The sequence below is a fragment of the Scedosporium apiospermum genome, assembly GCF_000732125.1.
Source record: "Scedosporium apiospermum strain IHEM 14462 chromosome Unknown SEQ_SAPIO_0110, whole genome shotgun sequence".
NCBI lineage: Eukaryota > Fungi > Ascomycota > Sordariomycetes > Microascales > Microascaceae > Scedosporium > Scedosporium apiospermum.
The window spans coordinates 1,388,930-1,405,830 of record NW_015971811.1 but is presented as its reverse complement, the minus strand read 5'-3'; the positions used below and the strand labels follow the sequence as shown (position 1 = coordinate 1,405,830).

The following is a 16,901-nucleotide window of genomic DNA, read 5'->3' as shown; positions in this document are numbered from 1 at the left end:
AGCGAGGGCTGAGTGGGTGATGGGACGCGACCTCCTCAGACGGTGTACCCGGATGGTGTGCGCGAAATCACCTGACCTGGCACTTGGGAAAAGACCCCGTCTTGACGGGTTAACGGGTAGTTAGGATGACTAACAACCCCACTTGCTTGATCAAGAAGTCAAGTGCGATTGAGAGACACCCCCCACGAAGACCATTTCGATGGCGCCTGCCGAGGTCCATCCGAGGGGCAGTTCTACGAGAGCTTCGTTCGCCTAATTAAATACGTCGTTGTTCGTCACTTATTGCCTTGGAGCTCTGTCCAACCCGAGACGGCACTCACTCGTACGTGACGGCGAACGAACCCCTCCTGGAATACTGTGTTCCTGAATGCGACTTTACCTAGACGTGGGGGAAAATTGGTGATGCCGCTCGGCATCTTCACCTGATTAGCCATGGCGGCGATGCTCGAGTTTAGGACGCAGGGTTACAACCCCTATGCGGTCAAATACTCGCCTTATTACGATAACAAGATCGCGGTCGCGACATCGGCAAACTTTGGAATTGTTGGGAACGGCAGGGTCTTTGTCCTGAACCTGACGAACCAAGGGACAGTGGTTGTGGAGAAGGCGTAAGTCGTTGAACTGGGAATGCGAAGGCATTGGATAGTTTCGGTCGCTGTTTTCTGATGCGGAGGCACCGTCCTTAGGTTTGACACGAACGATGCGCAATACGATGTCGCTTGGTCCGAGATCAACGAGAGGCAAGTGGTGGTAGCATGCGGAGATGGGTCTATCAAGCTTTACGACATAGGGGTGGAACCGGGGTTCCCCGTTATGAACTTCCACGAACATAAGAGGGAGACGTTTTCTGTGTGCTGGAACCCCGTGACGAAAGATAGTTTTGCTTCTAGCTCTTGGGACGGCACGGTCAAAATTGTGAGTAGGGAAAGGGGAAGGGGTGTGGGAAGGGGGCCTCCTTTCGATTTCGCTGTCCGCCCATGCGAAGACCATGGCTAACACGAATTAGTGGTCGCCAACCCGTATGAATTCGATTACGACGCTACCCATAGGGAACTGTGCATATAGCACAGCCTTCTGCCCGTCGAACCCTGCCCTAGTCTCGGCCGTCTCGAGCGACTCACATCTCCGGATATTCGATCTCCGTACTCCGGTAACTGCGAAGTACCATTTGACAGCGGCAATCCCGGTCCACGCACCACCTCCGGGTTTCCCAGGGCAACCAGTGCCAGCAGTGGGGCCCGGCGAGGTGTTGACCCATGATTGGAACAAGTACAACCACTCTATAATAGCAACCGGAGGTGTTGATAAGATTGTGCGAACTTTTGACATACGGAACCCGACCAGTGGCCCCGTTTCCTTGATGGAAGGGCACGGATATGCGGTGCGGCGGTTGGCGTGGAGTCCCCATGAAAGCGATATATTGATTACGGCTAGTTACGACATGACGGTGCGGGTATGGACGGATGGATCGAAGTACCCGAACGATCCCACTCTTCCGGGGATGAGAGGAAGGCAAATAGGTCTCATGAACAGACACACAGAGTTCGCAACGGGAGTGGATTGGTGCCTCTTCGGTCAAGGCTGGGTCGCCTCGGTTGGTTGGGATGAGCGGGTATTGTTGTGGGACGCGAGGCCGTTCTTTGCTAATAGATTTTGAATTGGGAACCACATTGATGATGGTAATTGATGTCTGTATAAGCTACGGATGCAAGACCTTTCGTGGCTGTGTATTTTCTAGCAGTAATGTAGCATGGGAGCAGCCTCCTCCGGAGTAGGGTCGTTGACTAGCCAAAGTGTCAATTCGACTTTATTAACTTTGATGATGCTTCTGCGCCCAGTTTGAGACGATGACAATTCCAATTCGCAAGGGACGTGGAACAATGCCTTGTCAATTGTCAAGTCGAGCCATTCAATGTTGTCAATTGCTGTCAATTGTTGCAAAGGTGCATGATGAGGTAATCTTGGGGGCCCAATTAAATTTCAACCGCGAGACCAGTCGCGTGGTTCCTGGTCTCTGTGGCAAGGGGAAGAAAAATTCCCAAGCCAAAAAAAAGTTAGGACGAACGAGAAAGTCGAGTCTCTTTTCCCGCAAACACCAATCGCACCTCCACCACCCGCAGTTCATCTTCCTCTCCTACAAAGACTCTTTCCCAGGGATCAAATCCTATTCATCAAAGAAACCACCTGTCCTTTCATTCCTTGCTCCATTTACACCCGTCTTCAATCCGAGAGAGCTCTTCCTCTTTTATCGAAGAGCTTTCGGAGCTCTAATACCGAGCGACGCTTCTTAATCATCATTCCCTCTCCTCCCTCCTCCTCTTCCTTCACCATGCTTCGCCAATCCCTCCTCCGAAGATGTACACCCATACGTCGGGTGTGCGGTGCCTCGGTCTCAGCCCCGGCCGTCTCTAAATTCCAATCCCGAGCCGTTGGCCTCATCCCGACTCCCCGGGTCACAGTTCGACCTGCCTTCTATAATGCCTTCCACCACTCTCGTCTCCTTCACCAGGGAACTGCGACAGCCGCAGAGACCGAGGCAACCGATGCGGAGCCTGCTAAGGACCAGACAATGCGTTTCGAGGATGCCATCGACGCTGGTATTCATCCCAATTTGATCCGCGCCGTCCGACAAGATATGGGATATGAGTACATGACCGAGGTGCAAGACAAGACCGTGCGCGCAGCTCTCCGCGGACTCGATCTGTAGGCTCCTTACACCATTCCATCGCATTGACCTGAATTAGAGAAAAAAGCTAACCATCTCTTAGGGTTGCCCAAGCAAAGACCGGCACGGGAAAGACTATCGCGTTCCTTCTCCCAATGCTCCAACGCATGATTGACGAGGACTCTAGCCTTGCGACCAGGCACATGACAAAGAGGGCGAAGCCGGATGACATCCGTGGTATTGTGATATCGCCTACCCGTGAGCTTGCAGAGCAGATTGGAAAGGAAGCCATGGAGTTAACCCGTCACACCGGGCTCGTGGTCCAGGTTGCTGTTGGTGGCCAACATAAGGGATCCATGCTTCGGGATATCCAGCGTCGAGGATGCCATCTTCTGATCGCCACTCCGGGTCGTCTAAAGGACATCCTGGAGGATCCCAGCAGCCGCGTTGAGGCTCCTAATTTGGCTGCGCTTGTTCTTGATGAAGCCGATAGGATGCTTGACGTCGGATTTGCCGACGCTCTGGAGGATATCCAGAGACTGCTTCCTGATGTCAAGGAAAAGCCACGACAGACTATGCTTTTCTCCGCGACAATTCCCCGCAATGTCATCGGCCTAGCGAGATCCATGGTCCGACAGGATCAATTCGACTTTGTGCAGACTATTCGACATGACGAGGCGCCCACACACGAGAAGATTCCCCAAAAGATTGTCATTCTGCCTTCGCAGGTCAACCTCTTCCCCGCACTCTACGAGCTTCTCGACCGCGAGGTCGCAAAGTCAAAGGAGACAGGGCAGCCGTTCAAGGCCATAATTTACTACTCAACCACTACCATGGTGGAACTTGCCCATAAAGTTCATGCCACGATGCGAAGGTCACGGCCTAATGATATTAAGTATCCCTTCACCTACTTCATCCACGGTCAGCTCAGCCAGAGAAACCGGACTCACGCTGCGGATTCCTTCCGCCGCGCCCAGTCTGCCATCCTCATCTCCTCCGACGTCACTGCCCGCGGTATGGACTTCCCCAACGTAACCCACGTTATCCAGGTTGGCCGCCCGGTCAGCCGCGAACAATACATTCACCGTCTTGGACGTACGGGGCGACAGGGCAAGGATGGCGAGGGCTGGCTCCTCATCCCCGCGCATGAGGCGGAAGACACGAGGCGCTCCCTCGGCGACCTCGACCTCGTCCGTGACACCTCGTTGGAGAGTTCTCAGACCCTTATTGAATCCGAGGAAGCCGGAATGCCGCAAATCTTTGAGGATGTGCGTTCGGCATTCGAGCACGTTGATGAACAAACCCTCACCGATGCCTACACATCGAAATTCGGACACATGCCGCGCTGCGATGCGCAGGATTTCGTGGACGATACCAATAAATGGATCAAGCTCATCTGGGGCTGGCCCGAGCCTCCTAGGGTCTCGCAGCAATGGGTAATAAAGAGGGGTCTCCGTAACGTCCAAGGCTTCAACGTCGGGCCCCAAAATCACTCGCCCGGGAACATGAGGCGTCCCCCGGTCAACTCGAGGCGCACCTTCGAGAATAGGTTTGAGAGGGTGATGCATGAGAACCGCCATACTGACTCCACCGGCCATAGTGGTCATCAACACAGGCGAAGGCCTAGGTGGTGAAGGACGTTTTCTGAAAAAAAATACAATGAAGAAGATGGTCAGGTGGTAGTGTGTGTACGATAATAATGCTTTGGAAACGAAGGGGAGAGAGGAGCAGGGCAGAAACGAAGCACCAACAAAAGAAGGTTCAAAATGTTTAGAAGGGGGGGGGAAGAAAATTGAGCGGCTCTTGGACGGATCTGGGACATCTCTACTTTGTTTTACTACACCATCTTCGATTCTTTTTTTGTTTTTGTCAAACAGGTTGTTCCAGTTTTGAGCCTTTGTAATCGATAGACGGAGGGCAGGATTGAATGACAGTTCGGGCGTTGTAGTATGATGATAACCTTGTGTATATACCTTTAGGCATTAGGCAGATTGTCCGCTCTCGTTGATTGATGTTTGCTATATATCAATTGTACTCTATCTTTCGTACCTCGTCAAAAGATGTATCCGTTACCTCTGTCCGACCGCCCTGGCAAACCCCGTTATGTGAACCAAAACGCCGAGAACCGAAAAACAAGAATAGCACCTCTACCTTCACGTCTATCCCGTCTCTATCCAAGGGAAGAAGAAGAAGAAGAAGAAGAGGGAGAAGAAGAAAAGGATTGGGAAACGCTCAAAACCGCCTCCTCTCCTGAATGATAACCAAGCCCTCCCCCAAGCCATCAGCCACACCACCCGCAACACCGCTAACCGTCCACGCAATACCACTCGCAACAGCCTCCCCCACAGTCCTGTCCCCACCAACCGACATAGTAGCGACCTGCCTAGCAGCCGAGCGAGCCATATCGACAGCGCCGCCGACCAACGCACCCCCAACATGGTACTTCCTCTCCGCACGTGCAGCAGCATGGAAAGCGGCTAGGATGTGAGGGAGCAGCATGCCTATTATGACGAGGTAAGCCGCCACCACGGTCTTCACGAGGCGGTGGAGGACGGAAGGAGGCGGCGGACCGCCGGCCGAGGAAGGGTGCATGTGCGGGGAGGAGGGGTGGAGGGGGCGGGGGAGGGAGGAGCGGAGGGCGGAGATTTCGGCGGGGGTGAGGTCCGGCGGGAGAGAGGTTAGGAGGTGGCGGAGGCCGCCTATGTATTCGGTGCGTTCGAAGGAGGGGTTTCGGGAGGAGAGGGGTTGTGATTTTTCGTCGCGGGCGATAGAGATTTTTGTGAGTCCTGGTTTGGCTGTTAGAGATCCCGGTTTATCGAGGAAGAGAGAAAGAGAAAAAGCAACAAGGCTCGTAAAACATACCACGGCGGACGGAGTCCCACTTGATGCCCGAGTCCTTTCTCGGCCTTGCAGGAAATGTCTCGGATTCCACAGTCCCCGCCGAGTTCCCCCTTGGACGCCTATCCGCATCATCCAACACGAGCAAGGCATCGCGAACATCCTCCATCAACGACGCCATCTCCCTCTCCTCGATGCTATACTCCGCCTCAACCTCCTCCGTCGTCAGGCTGCTCGGCGTGCTCTCCCCGCTGCAATGAGCAGTGGTGTACCCCGTGCCCGTCGGCCCTGTACTTGCGCCGTAGCCTGCTCGTTGTCTGAGACCGGTGGTTCTTAGGGTCCTCCGGTTTCCTGTTGCCTTTCCGTTCCACGGGCTTTGGCTTCCTGGCCGCGTGGGCAGCGGCGGCGTGGCTTCGCCGCTTTCGTCCGCTGAGGAATCTAGTTCTTGAAATCTCGGCGTGGAATCGATTTGCGGGCCGAGGCTGGTGCTGGGTTGCCTCACGCCTCTGTGAACATTGCGGATACGTTCGAGGCCGGACTGGACTGTGTATGGGAGTAGGGAGAGCATGGGCAATGGTTGTTTTGTTTACACAGGCAGTGTATGTTTGAGTTTGAGTTTGTTGATACAAGAGTCGGTGATGGGAATCCGCGTGCGGGTGTAAATAGTAGCTTATCGTATATAGGCAAGCATATGAGTTGGAATGAGAGAAATCCGCTGTGAATGTCCAGTCTTGTTGGAATTAGGAAAGATTAAAGGCAAGGCAAGGAACATATATCGCAATGTATATCTCTCTCGGTGGGGGATGCCGTGGTAGATGGTTGGGGGAAGTCGAGAATAAAAGTGAGCCTCAAAGGAAAACTCCTCCCGGCAAGGAATCACGGAGGCCCACGGAATCGGATCTCGGATCTGGTGTCAGAAGGGAGCTAAAATAGAACGATATGGAAAAAAAAAATAAGCTTTGGGTGTGGCCTCTTTTTTTGGAGGGCGTGGTCTCTGCTCCTTGCTCCCATACGACGGCGGTCTGGTTGTGTGTCAAAAAAGAACCAGAACAGTCATTGTGCTCGGTTTGCCTCACCTCGGTCGAAGGACATCTGCCAAGCCTGGCATGCGCTAGAGAAAGGAAAGAGAAGAGAATAAATGACAACAAGAATAGAAAGATAGGAAACTACGGCGTTAGGAATGGGACGGAGTCGAGCCGGAGAAAGTTTCTCTGTTTACACCCCCACTAGGTCCACGAGGTGGACTTCCGAATCAAATCCAACACGAACACAGACGATGAGGCGAGATTGGACAGGCCACAGATAGACTCCACGTCGATAGGGATGACGAGAAGAAGCCGGCGGGAAAGCTATTCTCGATACATTGGCGGATCAATGCGAGCCGGTCTAGCGCCGTGTTAAGCACTTGGATAGTGCAAGGGATCCTAGCGAGGGATGGCAGCGGACATTCCTTTTTTTTTTTTGCCTCTGGCTGCCTCGAGACGGAACATCTAGATCAAATGCCAAAAGCATCTGCACGCGTTCAAGCCAAGTGGACCCTTGCGTTCGCCCGATGCCACCCTCCTGGAACCTCAACGGCGCTACGTCTGGCCTTTGAAAGCTGCAAGATGGTAGATCTGGACTGGAAGAATACAAACCCTGGTTGGTCCTCGCCTCGAGAATCGAGTTCTTCGCTCAAATATAGACCCCAAAACAGAATGCAGCAGAAGAATGGAAGAAGCATTCTGCAAAGAGCCTCCTCCGCTGTCCAGGGCAGCCTCGGGCACGATAATTGACGAAATTGTCTAATGCGGCTTTGACCGGAAAGAGGAAAGAGCACTGGAGTCTTGGATTTTGACATGTGAAAGTCGGTGACATGCTGCGAGATAAGAAGCATGTGCGCGAAGGAAGGAGCGACTAATGCGGGCATGCATGTGCTACATCGGATTGCCGCCTCAACTCTGAAACTGAAACTCACCAACAATGCACAGTTCAATGTTTTAGGGAATGTTTTAGGGCTGCTATTAAGAGGGTATCAAAATTACTCTCTGTGTGGAAACAAAACTCGTTCAAACTCTGGAACTGGCCTGCTTGAATTTGAATCACCAATTCCAATCATATCAACAGAGCCAATTCTTGCTCCATGACCGCACAACATGTCCATCTGATCCGATGGCTCAAATTATTGCCAACTTGCAGTCCGTGATCCATGATATGGCATCGAGTTATATACCGAATAATGCGATGGCGATGCCCAAAATCAGGTATGGAGCAGTGCCAAACTTGGTGATCAGCCACCCATGCTGCTGCAGTGTTGTTCTCAAAAACCTGGAGTCCTACATCTTGAGAAGCTCAACTAATAATTCCGTCATAATCATTATAATATATGCTTTCAGTTATAAGCATCATGAATATGTAGAAATACAAGGGACAGAGGGAGAGCCTGCGATGTCCCCTTTTCTAAGTGACAGCAAAAAAAAGTGTTCCGTAGCACTCCCACGCCCAAACGCCGAAAGGAATAAAAGACCAAGCAAGCATAAACGCCGCCACACAAGCAAAATACAACCGAAACGCCATCGAACACTGCCCTGTCCCGTACTTCCACGAGCCACTTCTCTCTATCTTGTAGCCCTCCGCCATTGATATCGTCCCATTTAACCTCCCTATGCCATGTCCTTGCTCAACTCATAAGTCCATGCTCCTTCCCGCCGGAGCCTGTCTCGAGCCGCCATATCCTTCCGGATGTCATCCTCCGTCAGGCGGTCCGCACCGCTCCAGTTAGCGCTCGACGTGCGAGCCCTGAACTTGTGCCACCTGTCCTTGCTCTTGCTGAATACCTCTTCCATATTGAGGGGAGCCGGCGGCCCAAAGATCTGCGATGGATCCATCGTCTCCTGCCTCAACAACGCACGGCGGAGGTCCGGCGAGTCTGCCCAGGACGCTACCACGCCCTGGTCATTGTCTGAATCCTCGTCTTCGTCGTCCGTATCGATTTCTGGCAGCTCGATAGAGTCGCCGTTGGGGAAGCGCGGTGACGTGCGCGGCGCCGACTTCGCCGTCGACTTAACTGTAGCAACCGCCCCCGGCCTGGCAGGCGTCTTGAAAGCGGTTCCTGTCTGGCCAGGATTAGATGCGAATGGGATTGCGCCCTTGGAAACCTGTGCCATATCGAGCGGGTGAGCTGCCTTTAGGGCACCGTTGTGCTGGGATGTGACCGCTGTCTTGAATAGATCGCGGGGTGCGCTTGCCGGTGGCACTGCTGTGTACCCGCCGAGGAACATCGACTTGTTCTGAACCTCCGGCTGTGATAGTATTGTTAGTATACACGTCCGTGTTCGAGGCCTATCATGAGAATTGGTATCACTACATACCTTCTTATAACCAGCCGAAGGGCGGACAGGAGGGCCCTTGATGTTAGGCAAGCTCTCCATGTCCTCATCCGGTTCTTGGCTTGTCCGTCGTCGCTTGGCATCCTTGCCTTGGTATGTAGGTCCGTTGCGCGCCTGTTGTGCACGGGCATTACCCGCGTCGTTATCTTGGCCCAGCGGCCGTTTCTGGGCCTTGTTCGCGTTCGACAAGAGGGCATTGACTGGCCGGTTGAGATCCTCCTGAGATCGGAAAACCGACGAGCCAAGCCGCGATGGAGGTCTTGGCGGCTGTGAAGTTGCCTGCTGTTCCTGAGCAGCTGCGTAGTCAGGTGGTCCGTTGGGTTGCGATCGTACTGCCGGAGGTGGAGCCCGCGTTTGCTTGGCCTTCTCAATGGCCGCCTGTCTCTGCGCCGCCTTCTTGGCTTCTAACTCCCTCTCCTTTTCCCTCTGCCTCTCCGCTTCGAGGCGCCGCTCCTCTTCCTGCATCGCAGCCCTCTTGCGTTCTATCTCTGCCCTTGCTTCGCGCTTGCGCTGAGCTTCGCGCTCTTCCTGTTCCTTCCGTTTCGCTGCGAGCTCCAGCGCCTTGGGACGTCCCGTCGAGGAGACTGAACTCTTAAGGCTCTGTACTGAGCTCTTCGACTTCAGCTTCGTCTGGCTGGGCTTGGTAGCGGCCTGCGTCTGAGGTGCGCTGGGGGCCAGAGACTCGTGCAGGTTGGCAGAGAGGGCATTGTTGGACGGATGATACTGCGAATGATGGGCCCCCATGTTGACCTTGATAACCGTGGGTGCTGCCTTGGACTTGGTGGCGCTGTCCTTCGTTGGTCGCGTCGGTCGTTTGAGCTCACGGCTTCGGATAGCGGGGCCTGGACCGCCCGCGCGAGTGGCTGATGGCGGAGGTGGAGGGGGCATCGCAGCCGATGCATCTTGCATCTCGACATCTTGCTCCTGGACTTGTGGCTTGGCTCTCCTTGGACTAGACCTAACTGGCTTTGGAGGTTCCTTCTCAACCGGGCGCTTCCTCTCCTGTTCCTTCTGTGCAGCAACCTGCTTCTCCATGGCCGCAATTCTCTCTTGCTCCTTGCTAAACACTCGCGCTTTTTCACGCTCCTTTTCGCGCTCCTTCTCGAGCTTCTCCATCTGATCAGCTAATCGACGGGCTTCCTTCTCCATCATCTTCTCCTTGCGCTCGCGCTCAGCGGATGCCCGCGTGCGCCGCCCAATGGGCTTCGACGGGCTTGCAGGTCTCGAGAAGAGAGACTGGGCATCGGGCAAGACCTTTGACAGATCGGGGTACATCGATTCACCGAGATTAGGCTGCGCAATCGATTCTGACGAAGGACCTGGCAAGCATTCGAGACGAGTCGTAGACGGGGATAGAATAGAAGACTTTCCCTCTGCACTAATAGCTGCGCTACTGGCAAGAAGTCCCTTAGAGCTCTTAAGGATAGAGGACAACTTATTCTTGACCTGCTTCAGAGGGCTATCACGGGCCGTTCGCAAAGGGGATTTCATGGGTGTTCCGGGACGGTCCGATTCCGAAACGGTCGCCAAAGTGGGGTTTGAGACCGAGATTCCCTTCTTTGGGGAGCCTGCGGAGTCATCCTCTTGCAGCTTCGCATTAGGGAGCGCTGAGACGGACGCAGATTTCATGTGTGTCAATGTACTAGTTGTCCTCTCGGGAATCATCGGGGGCTTGTATGGTGAGTTCGGTCGGCTTGTTGGTTGTCGCTGCTTAGGCAAAACAAAATCGGCACTCTCAGTTTCGGAACTAGCCTTGCCCGGCATCGGGCCGTACGCGTTGTCCTTTGGAGGAACGGCGGGACGAGGGCTGGGTTGCTTGGCAACTGTGACAGGGGGGTCAATCCAGTCGTCGTCGTCATCATCACCAGGGAAAGCACCAGGTGTCGTTGGCTTTCGGATGGGGCTAAATGGCCTTTTCTCATCGTGTCGCGCCGGGGCAGGGGTGGAAGCCGTATTGATAGGGGCGAGGTTCGCAATAGACTTGGATGGACGGCTGGCTTTAGCCTGAGACTGTCCAAGCATGCCGATCCGGTCCTGAAGACGCTGGGTGTACGTCTTATTATGGTCTGTGATGGCTTCAGTAGGTTTATGAGACACGGTTTCCTCATCTTCATCCACATCCATCTCGTCGTCGTCGGTCGATGGTGGTGGAATGATGGTGTTGCCAAGGCTCTTGCCGCCGGTGGGTCTACCGTAGTAACTGGTCCTGTTAAGATCCAGGTGACTGGTTCGCGACATCCTACCACCCATGCTCTTTCCAGTCGTCAAGGGTTCTCGGGCAGGCAACGTCGCAAAGTTCAGACTGCTCTTACGAAGAGCGGGCCTGATTGGGCTAGAGTTATCAGAATGGGAGTGCTCATCGTCCTGCTCATCATCTGCCTCTTGTTTTGGCTCGGCCTGGCTCGGTACTGGCTTTCGGATGATGGGTGACCCAACTTGGGTCTTCAGAGGAGAGGCCTTGACGGGAGACATCTTCATAGGAGAAGACTTGACCGGAGAAGATCTTATGGGGGAAGGAGAGCGCGGAGCTGAAGCGTGGGATGATGGCGCGTTACTTTGAGGTGGGATATTTCTAGAGCGGGTAGTTGTCGGGGATATGATCTGTTGGGTGGCATCTGGGATGACTCTCGCAGTTTGTTCTTCCTTTGCTGTTAGGAAGGTAGCTGTAGGAGACTGGAGCACTCTTGTCCGAGTCGGGCTCTGTTGCCTGTGGAGGGTAGGCGAGCCGATGGGAGAAGCAGCCTTAACCGGGCTCTTCGCGTTCAGCGGCACACGGGTCTGGCTAGGGCTCCCCAGGTCATCAATCTCCTGAGATTGACTTCCGTGGTACCCTGAGTCTGCATGAGGAATGGGAGCGGGAATCTGTCGATTCGGAGAGGGAAGAGGCCTTTTGGCTGGCGAATATGCAGGGGTCGTAGTCGAGGGCTTTTTCAGTTCGGTCGGTGCCATGGGTGAAGGGGAGTTGAGTCGGTTAAGCTGCTGGAGGAACGGGTTTGCCGTTCCACGGGGCGTTCCCGAGAAAATATCTGACAGAGGCTGTAGCACGAGTTAGAGGTCATTGCCAAAGCAAACGCGGCACCGCATCGAGAACGTACGACTCTCGCTTCTGTATTTTCCGGTTTCCTAATTGCTCTTGGAGTCTTCGCTCTTAACTTTCCAGGAGTCTTAAACATCTCGGCGACATTGCTATTGTGCCAAATGTTAGTGCCGTGGCGTCTCTTGTATTCCGAGGGACGGGTGTGGGATCTTACATTTCATTCTCGTCGAAGATCCCGGCCATATGCTCGTTCAACCACTCGAAATCGTTTCGAACCGAGTAGGAGAATTCTTCAGCCTCGTCTTCCACGATCTGGAGAGCTGCTGCTCTCTCCTCCGAGATCCATGGCGCCGAGCCGATTGGCAAACGCGATCCACGGATCGTGGCCATAGCTGAGACGGAAATCGATGTAGGTGTGAATACAGAGGCGAGTGCGGCTATGGTGGAGGCGGACTGAGTTATCAATTGGAGGATGAGACCAGTTTGTATGTGAAGAATACTGGGAAGAGGTTGTTGATGGCAAGGTTGAGGTTGAGGTCGAGATAGATAATAGACGAGGGTGTGGGTGGTTTGTGGGAGTGTGGAAGAGCTTCGGCCAAAGCTGCCGGGTCGTGTTGATTTCCCGCCTTTTCGTTGCGTTCGTTGCTTTCATTGGGGCTCGTTTGTTTTGATTCTTCCCGATCCGGGTTAGTCTCTCCTCCCCTCCTGGTGTGGATCACAGCGTTGGCCACTGTGGAGAGCTGCTACCTCACGTGACTTGTACAACTGGATCCCGCTGGTAGGAGCGCGATTGTGGCGGATCATTGGCGTCTTACTGGCTCGACTCTTTGAAACACCGAAGACATGAGTAAGACCAACACTGTAGTGCACTGTATGGAGTACTTTGTATCTTTGTTTACTTTGCGATTTGCAATTGAATTGGACTTTCCGCGTCGCAGCTCCCCTCAGAGAACTTCGCAACATCACCTCTGAATCAATACTAACCACTCCAGCGGCCTTGACGCTTCGCATGCTGCAAACATGAGGGTTATCGAGGTTATCATAGACGTACGACTATCCCTTTCGCCCTCCCGGCCATATCCATGTCTCCCTAGCATACTAATCCTCTCTACAGGGCTTCAAGTCGTATGCGGTGCGAACCGTCATCTCAGGATGGTAAACATGCCCCTCCAACCACCTTACGCGCGAATCGTGTCTCTAAATCGCCACAATGTAGGGACGAAAGCTTCAACTCCATTACAGGCCTAAACGGCAGTGGCAAGTCCAATATTTTGGACGCCATCTGCTTTGTTCTCGGTATCACAAACATGTCGACAGTTCGAGCTCAGAATCTACAGGTATGCACTTGAACGTATTCGGTGGGCCGCCGGGGTTGCATGAAGCGGCCATTTGCTAATACCATCGCGATCCCAGGACTTGATTTACAAGCGTGGCCAGGCTGGTGTCACAAAGGCGAGCGTCACCATCGTCTTCGACAATCGCGATAAGAAGAAGTCCCCCATCGGATTCGAAGAATATGCCACCATTAGCGTAACCCGGCAAATCGTACTCGGAGGCACCTCCAAGTACCTGATCAACGGACACAGGGCGCAGCAACAGACTGTGCAGAACCTCTTCCAATCGGTTCAACTTAATATCAACAACCCCAACTTTCTTATCATGCAGGGCCGCATCACCAAGGTCCTGAACATGAAGGCCGTCGAAATTCTCGCCATGATTGAGGAGGCTGCTGGCACGAGGATGTTTGAGGATAGGAGAGATAAGGCGTTGAAGACGATGGCAAAGAAGGAGATGAAGCTTCAGGAAATCACCGAACTTCTTCGTGACGAGATCGAGCCGAAACTCGAAAAGCTACGGACAGAGAAGAGGGCTTTCCTCGACTTCCAGCAAACCCAAAACGACTTGGAGAGGCTAGATAGGCTCGTCGTAGCATACGACTATGTCTCAAACGTGGATAAACTGACAAGGTCTGCTGCTGACCTGGAGAAGAAGGTCCAGAGGCAAAAGACGCTCGAAGAATCAGCCGCCCGTCTCAAGAGCGAGATTTCTCATCTCGAGGAAGATGTCAAGCGAGTTCGAGCCCAGAGGGACAAGGAGCTCAAGAAGGGTGGCAAGGCGCAGGCTCTCGAAGATGCAGTCAAGAAGCACTCCAATGAGATTGTGAGGCTGGCGACTGTCATGGAGCTCAAGAAGTCCAGTCTAACTGAAGAGGAGGAAAAGAAGACTGCCGTCGAAAGGACAGTTGCCGAGTTAGAGACATCCCTCAAGGACAAGGTCAAGGCCTTTGAGAAGATCAAGGCGAAGTATGATGCTGCCAAGGAAGACCTTGAGAAGCAATCGAAGGAGGCGGAGTCGAAAGAAGAGCTGCTCCAGACCCTCCAGACTGGCGTAGCTTCTAAGGATGGCCAGGAGAATGGCTACCAAGGCCAACTGCAAGATGCCAGGAATCGCGCGACTGCTGCCATTACCGAGCAAGAGCAGGCGAAAATCAAGATTTCTCACCTTGAGAAGCGCGTCAAAGAGGAGGAGCCGCGCGCCAAGAAAGCTAAGGAAGCAAACGCCGGTCTACTGAAGGAGCTGGAAGGTCTCAAAGTCGAAGCCCAGAAGCTTGAAAAGGAACTTGGAAAGCTTGGTTTCGAGCCGGGCCAAGAGGAGGAAATGTATAAACAAGAGTCGGCGCTCCAGGAAAAGATTCGGGAACTGCGACACGAGTCCGATACCCTCAGGCGTAAGGTAGCCAACATTGACTTCACCTATGCCGATCCTGCACCAAACTTCGATCGGTCCAAGGTCAAGGGCTTGGTTGCCCAGCTCTTCACCCTCGACAAAGAGCATACCCACGCTGGCACCGCTCTTGAGATTTGTGCCGGTGGTCGTCTTTACAATGTTGTCGTAGACACCGAGGTTACCGGTACGCAGCTTCTCAAGAACGGCAAGCTCCGAAAGCGGGTGACAATCATTCCTCTGAACAAGATTGCCGCCTTCAAGGCCTCTGCTCAGGCTATAGCGACCGCTCAGAAGATCGCTCCCGGCAAGGTCAACCTTGCCCTCTCTTTAGTGGGTTACGACGAAGAGGTGTCAGCGGCAATGGAGTATGTCTTTGGCAACACTCTGATCTGCGCTGATTCGGAGACGGCGAAACAGGTCACTTTCGACCCGAGTGTGCGCATGCGAAGTATTACCCTTGAGGGTGATGCGTATGATCCTTCTGGAACCCTATCAGGTGGCAGTGCACCAAACTCGAGCGGTGTGCTTGTCACGCTGCAAAAGCTGAACCTCCTCACGAGGCAGCTGAACGAGGCCGAAGCCACTCTTAAACAGCTCCAGGTCAAGATCAGCAAAGAGAAATCCAAACTAGACAAGGCAAAGCACATCAAACAGGCTCTTGATCTCAAGGCCCACGAAATCAAGCTTGCCGATGAACAAATTGGTAGCAACTCGGCCTCGTCCATTATCCAGGAAGTGGAGGCCATGAAAGAATCAATTTCCCAGCTCAAGAAAAATATTGCCGACGCACAGAAGCGACATGCTGAAGCCACGGCAGATGTCAAGCGGATTGAGAAGGACATGAAGGACTTCGACAACAACAAAGACGCCAAGCTGATTGAGCTCCAGAAGGCCCTGGACAAGTTGACAGCTACTATCGCTAAGAACTCTGGCTCGGTCAAGGCCCTTCAAAAGGAGGTTCAATCCGCCCAGCTCGACTCTGAGCAGGTCGGTGCAGATCTCTCAGGCACCCGCGAGCAGCTGCACGAGGTTGAGCTTGCCATTCGCGCGCAGCAAGACGAGATCAAGGCATTGGTCAAGGAACAGGCTGCGGTCAAAGAGACGCACGACGTAGCCCAGGCAGAGCTGGAAGACGAGCGATCTAAGCTTAACATCTTCGATGATGAACTCCGCGCTCTTGAGGAGGCTACTCGGTCAAAGAACAAGAGAATCACCGAGGAAGGTCTCGAGCTGCAAAAACTTGGTCACCAAATCGAGAAGTTTGACAAGGAGCAGCAGCACGCCGCCGAAGAGGTTAAGAAGCTCGAGGCCAGGCACGACTGGATCGTCGACGAGCGAGACAAGTTCGGCCGGCAGGGAACGCCATATGACTTCAACAGCCAGAACATCCGAGAATGTCGCTCCACACATCGAAACTTGACGGAGCGCTTCCAAGGCATGAAGAAGAAGATCAACCCCAAGGTGATGACTATGATCGACAGCGTCGAAAAGAAGGAGGTCTCGCTTAAGCACATGATGAAGACCGTCATCCGTGATAAACGGAAGATTGAAGAGACTATTGTCTCGCTTGACGACTACAAGAAGAAGGCGCTACAGGAGACATGGGAGAAGGTCAACGGGGACTTTGGTCAAATCTTTGCGGAGCTACTCCCAGGCAGCTTTGCCAAGCTAGACCCTCCCGAAGGCAAGACTATCAGCGACGGCTTAGAAGTCAAGGTCTGCCTTGGTAAAGTCTGGAAACAGAGCCTCACTGAACTGTCCGGTGGCCAAAGGTATTATTTATTTCCCCTTCCAGTTTTTTTTAAGCTCGGCAAATAGCTAACACTGGATTTAGATCTCTCATCGCCTTATCCCTTATCATGGCACTACTCCAGTTCAAGCCGGCACCCATGTACATTCTTGACGAGGTAGACGCCGCACTTGACTTATCACATACGCAGAATATCGGCCGTCTCATCAAGACAAGGTTCAAGGGCTCGCAGTTTATCGTCGTCAGTTTGAAGGACGGAATGTTCCAGAACGCCAACCGCATCTTCCGAACAAGGTTCAGCGAAGGCACGAGTATGGTGCAGGCGCTAACACCGGCAGACCTCAAGTAGATGGAATGAGCGCGACGCAACTATAGACTGGGGAACAGCGGATGGGGCCTTTTTTTTTTCTATATCTCGGGCAAAGGGATGGCGGAGGCGTGGGTACGGTTGCGTTTTATTGTGTGTCATGACGGGGTATTGGGTGTGACGGATCATCTGCGCTGGATCTTGTTTTC

At 53.5% G+C, this 16,901-nt stretch overlaps 5 protein-coding genes across 5 annotated transcripts; 3 read left to right on the top strand and 2 right to left on the bottom strand.

Moving 5' to 3' along the window:
* Positions 1 to 432: 432 nt before the first annotated feature.
* SAPIO_CDS7331 (uncharacterized protein) lies at positions 433 to 1,260 on the top strand (the record flags this gene model as incomplete). Its single annotated transcript, XM_016789214.1, has 3 exons — positions 433 to 608; positions 687 to 915; positions 1,066 to 1,260. The coding sequence occupies 3 exons, from the start codon at positions 433 to 435 to the stop codon at positions 1,258 to 1,260; spliced, it is 600 nt and encodes a 199-aa protein (XP_016641041.1).
* A 1,069-nt stretch (positions 1,261 to 2,329) lies between these two features.
* Positions 2,330 to 4,299, top strand: SAPIO_CDS7330 (ATP-dependent RNA helicase; the record flags this gene model as incomplete). The annotated part of the gene is made up of 2 exons (XM_016789213.1): positions 2,330 to 2,703; positions 2,769 to 4,299. The coding sequence occupies 2 exons, from the start codon at positions 2,330 to 2,332 to the stop codon at positions 4,297 to 4,299; spliced, it is 1,905 nt and encodes a 634-aa protein (XP_016641040.1).
* A 598-nt stretch (positions 4,300 to 4,897) lies between these two features.
* On the bottom strand, positions 4,898 to 6,071 carry SAPIO_CDS7329 (uncharacterized protein; the record flags this gene model as incomplete). Its single annotated transcript, XM_016789212.1, has 2 exons — positions 4,898 to 5,451; positions 5,528 to 6,071. The coding sequence occupies 2 exons, from the start codon at positions 6,069 to 6,071 to the stop codon at positions 4,898 to 4,900; spliced, it is 1,098 nt and encodes a 365-aa protein (XP_016641039.1).
* A 2,074-nt stretch (positions 6,072 to 8,145) lies between these two features.
* On the bottom strand, positions 8,146 to 12,298 carry SAPIO_CDS7328 (Inner centromere protein; the record flags this gene model as incomplete). Its single annotated transcript, XM_016789211.1, has 4 exons — positions 8,146 to 8,784; positions 8,854 to 11,907; positions 11,967 to 12,057; positions 12,123 to 12,298. 4 exons carry the CDS (start codon positions 12,296 to 12,298, stop codon positions 8,146 to 8,148), a joined length of 3,960 nt encoding a protein of 1,319 aa, XP_016641038.1.
* A 630-nt stretch (positions 12,299 to 12,928) lies between these two features.
* Positions 12,929 to 16,734, top strand: SAPIO_CDS7327 (Structural maintenance of chromosomes protein 2; the record flags this gene model as incomplete). Its single annotated transcript, XM_016789210.1, has 5 exons — positions 12,929 to 12,955; positions 13,023 to 13,063; positions 13,125 to 13,245; positions 13,322 to 16,407; positions 16,470 to 16,734. 5 exons carry the CDS (start codon positions 12,929 to 12,931, stop codon positions 16,732 to 16,734), a joined length of 3,540 nt encoding a protein of 1,179 aa, XP_016641037.1.
* Positions 16,735 to 16,901: the final 167 nt, after the last annotated feature.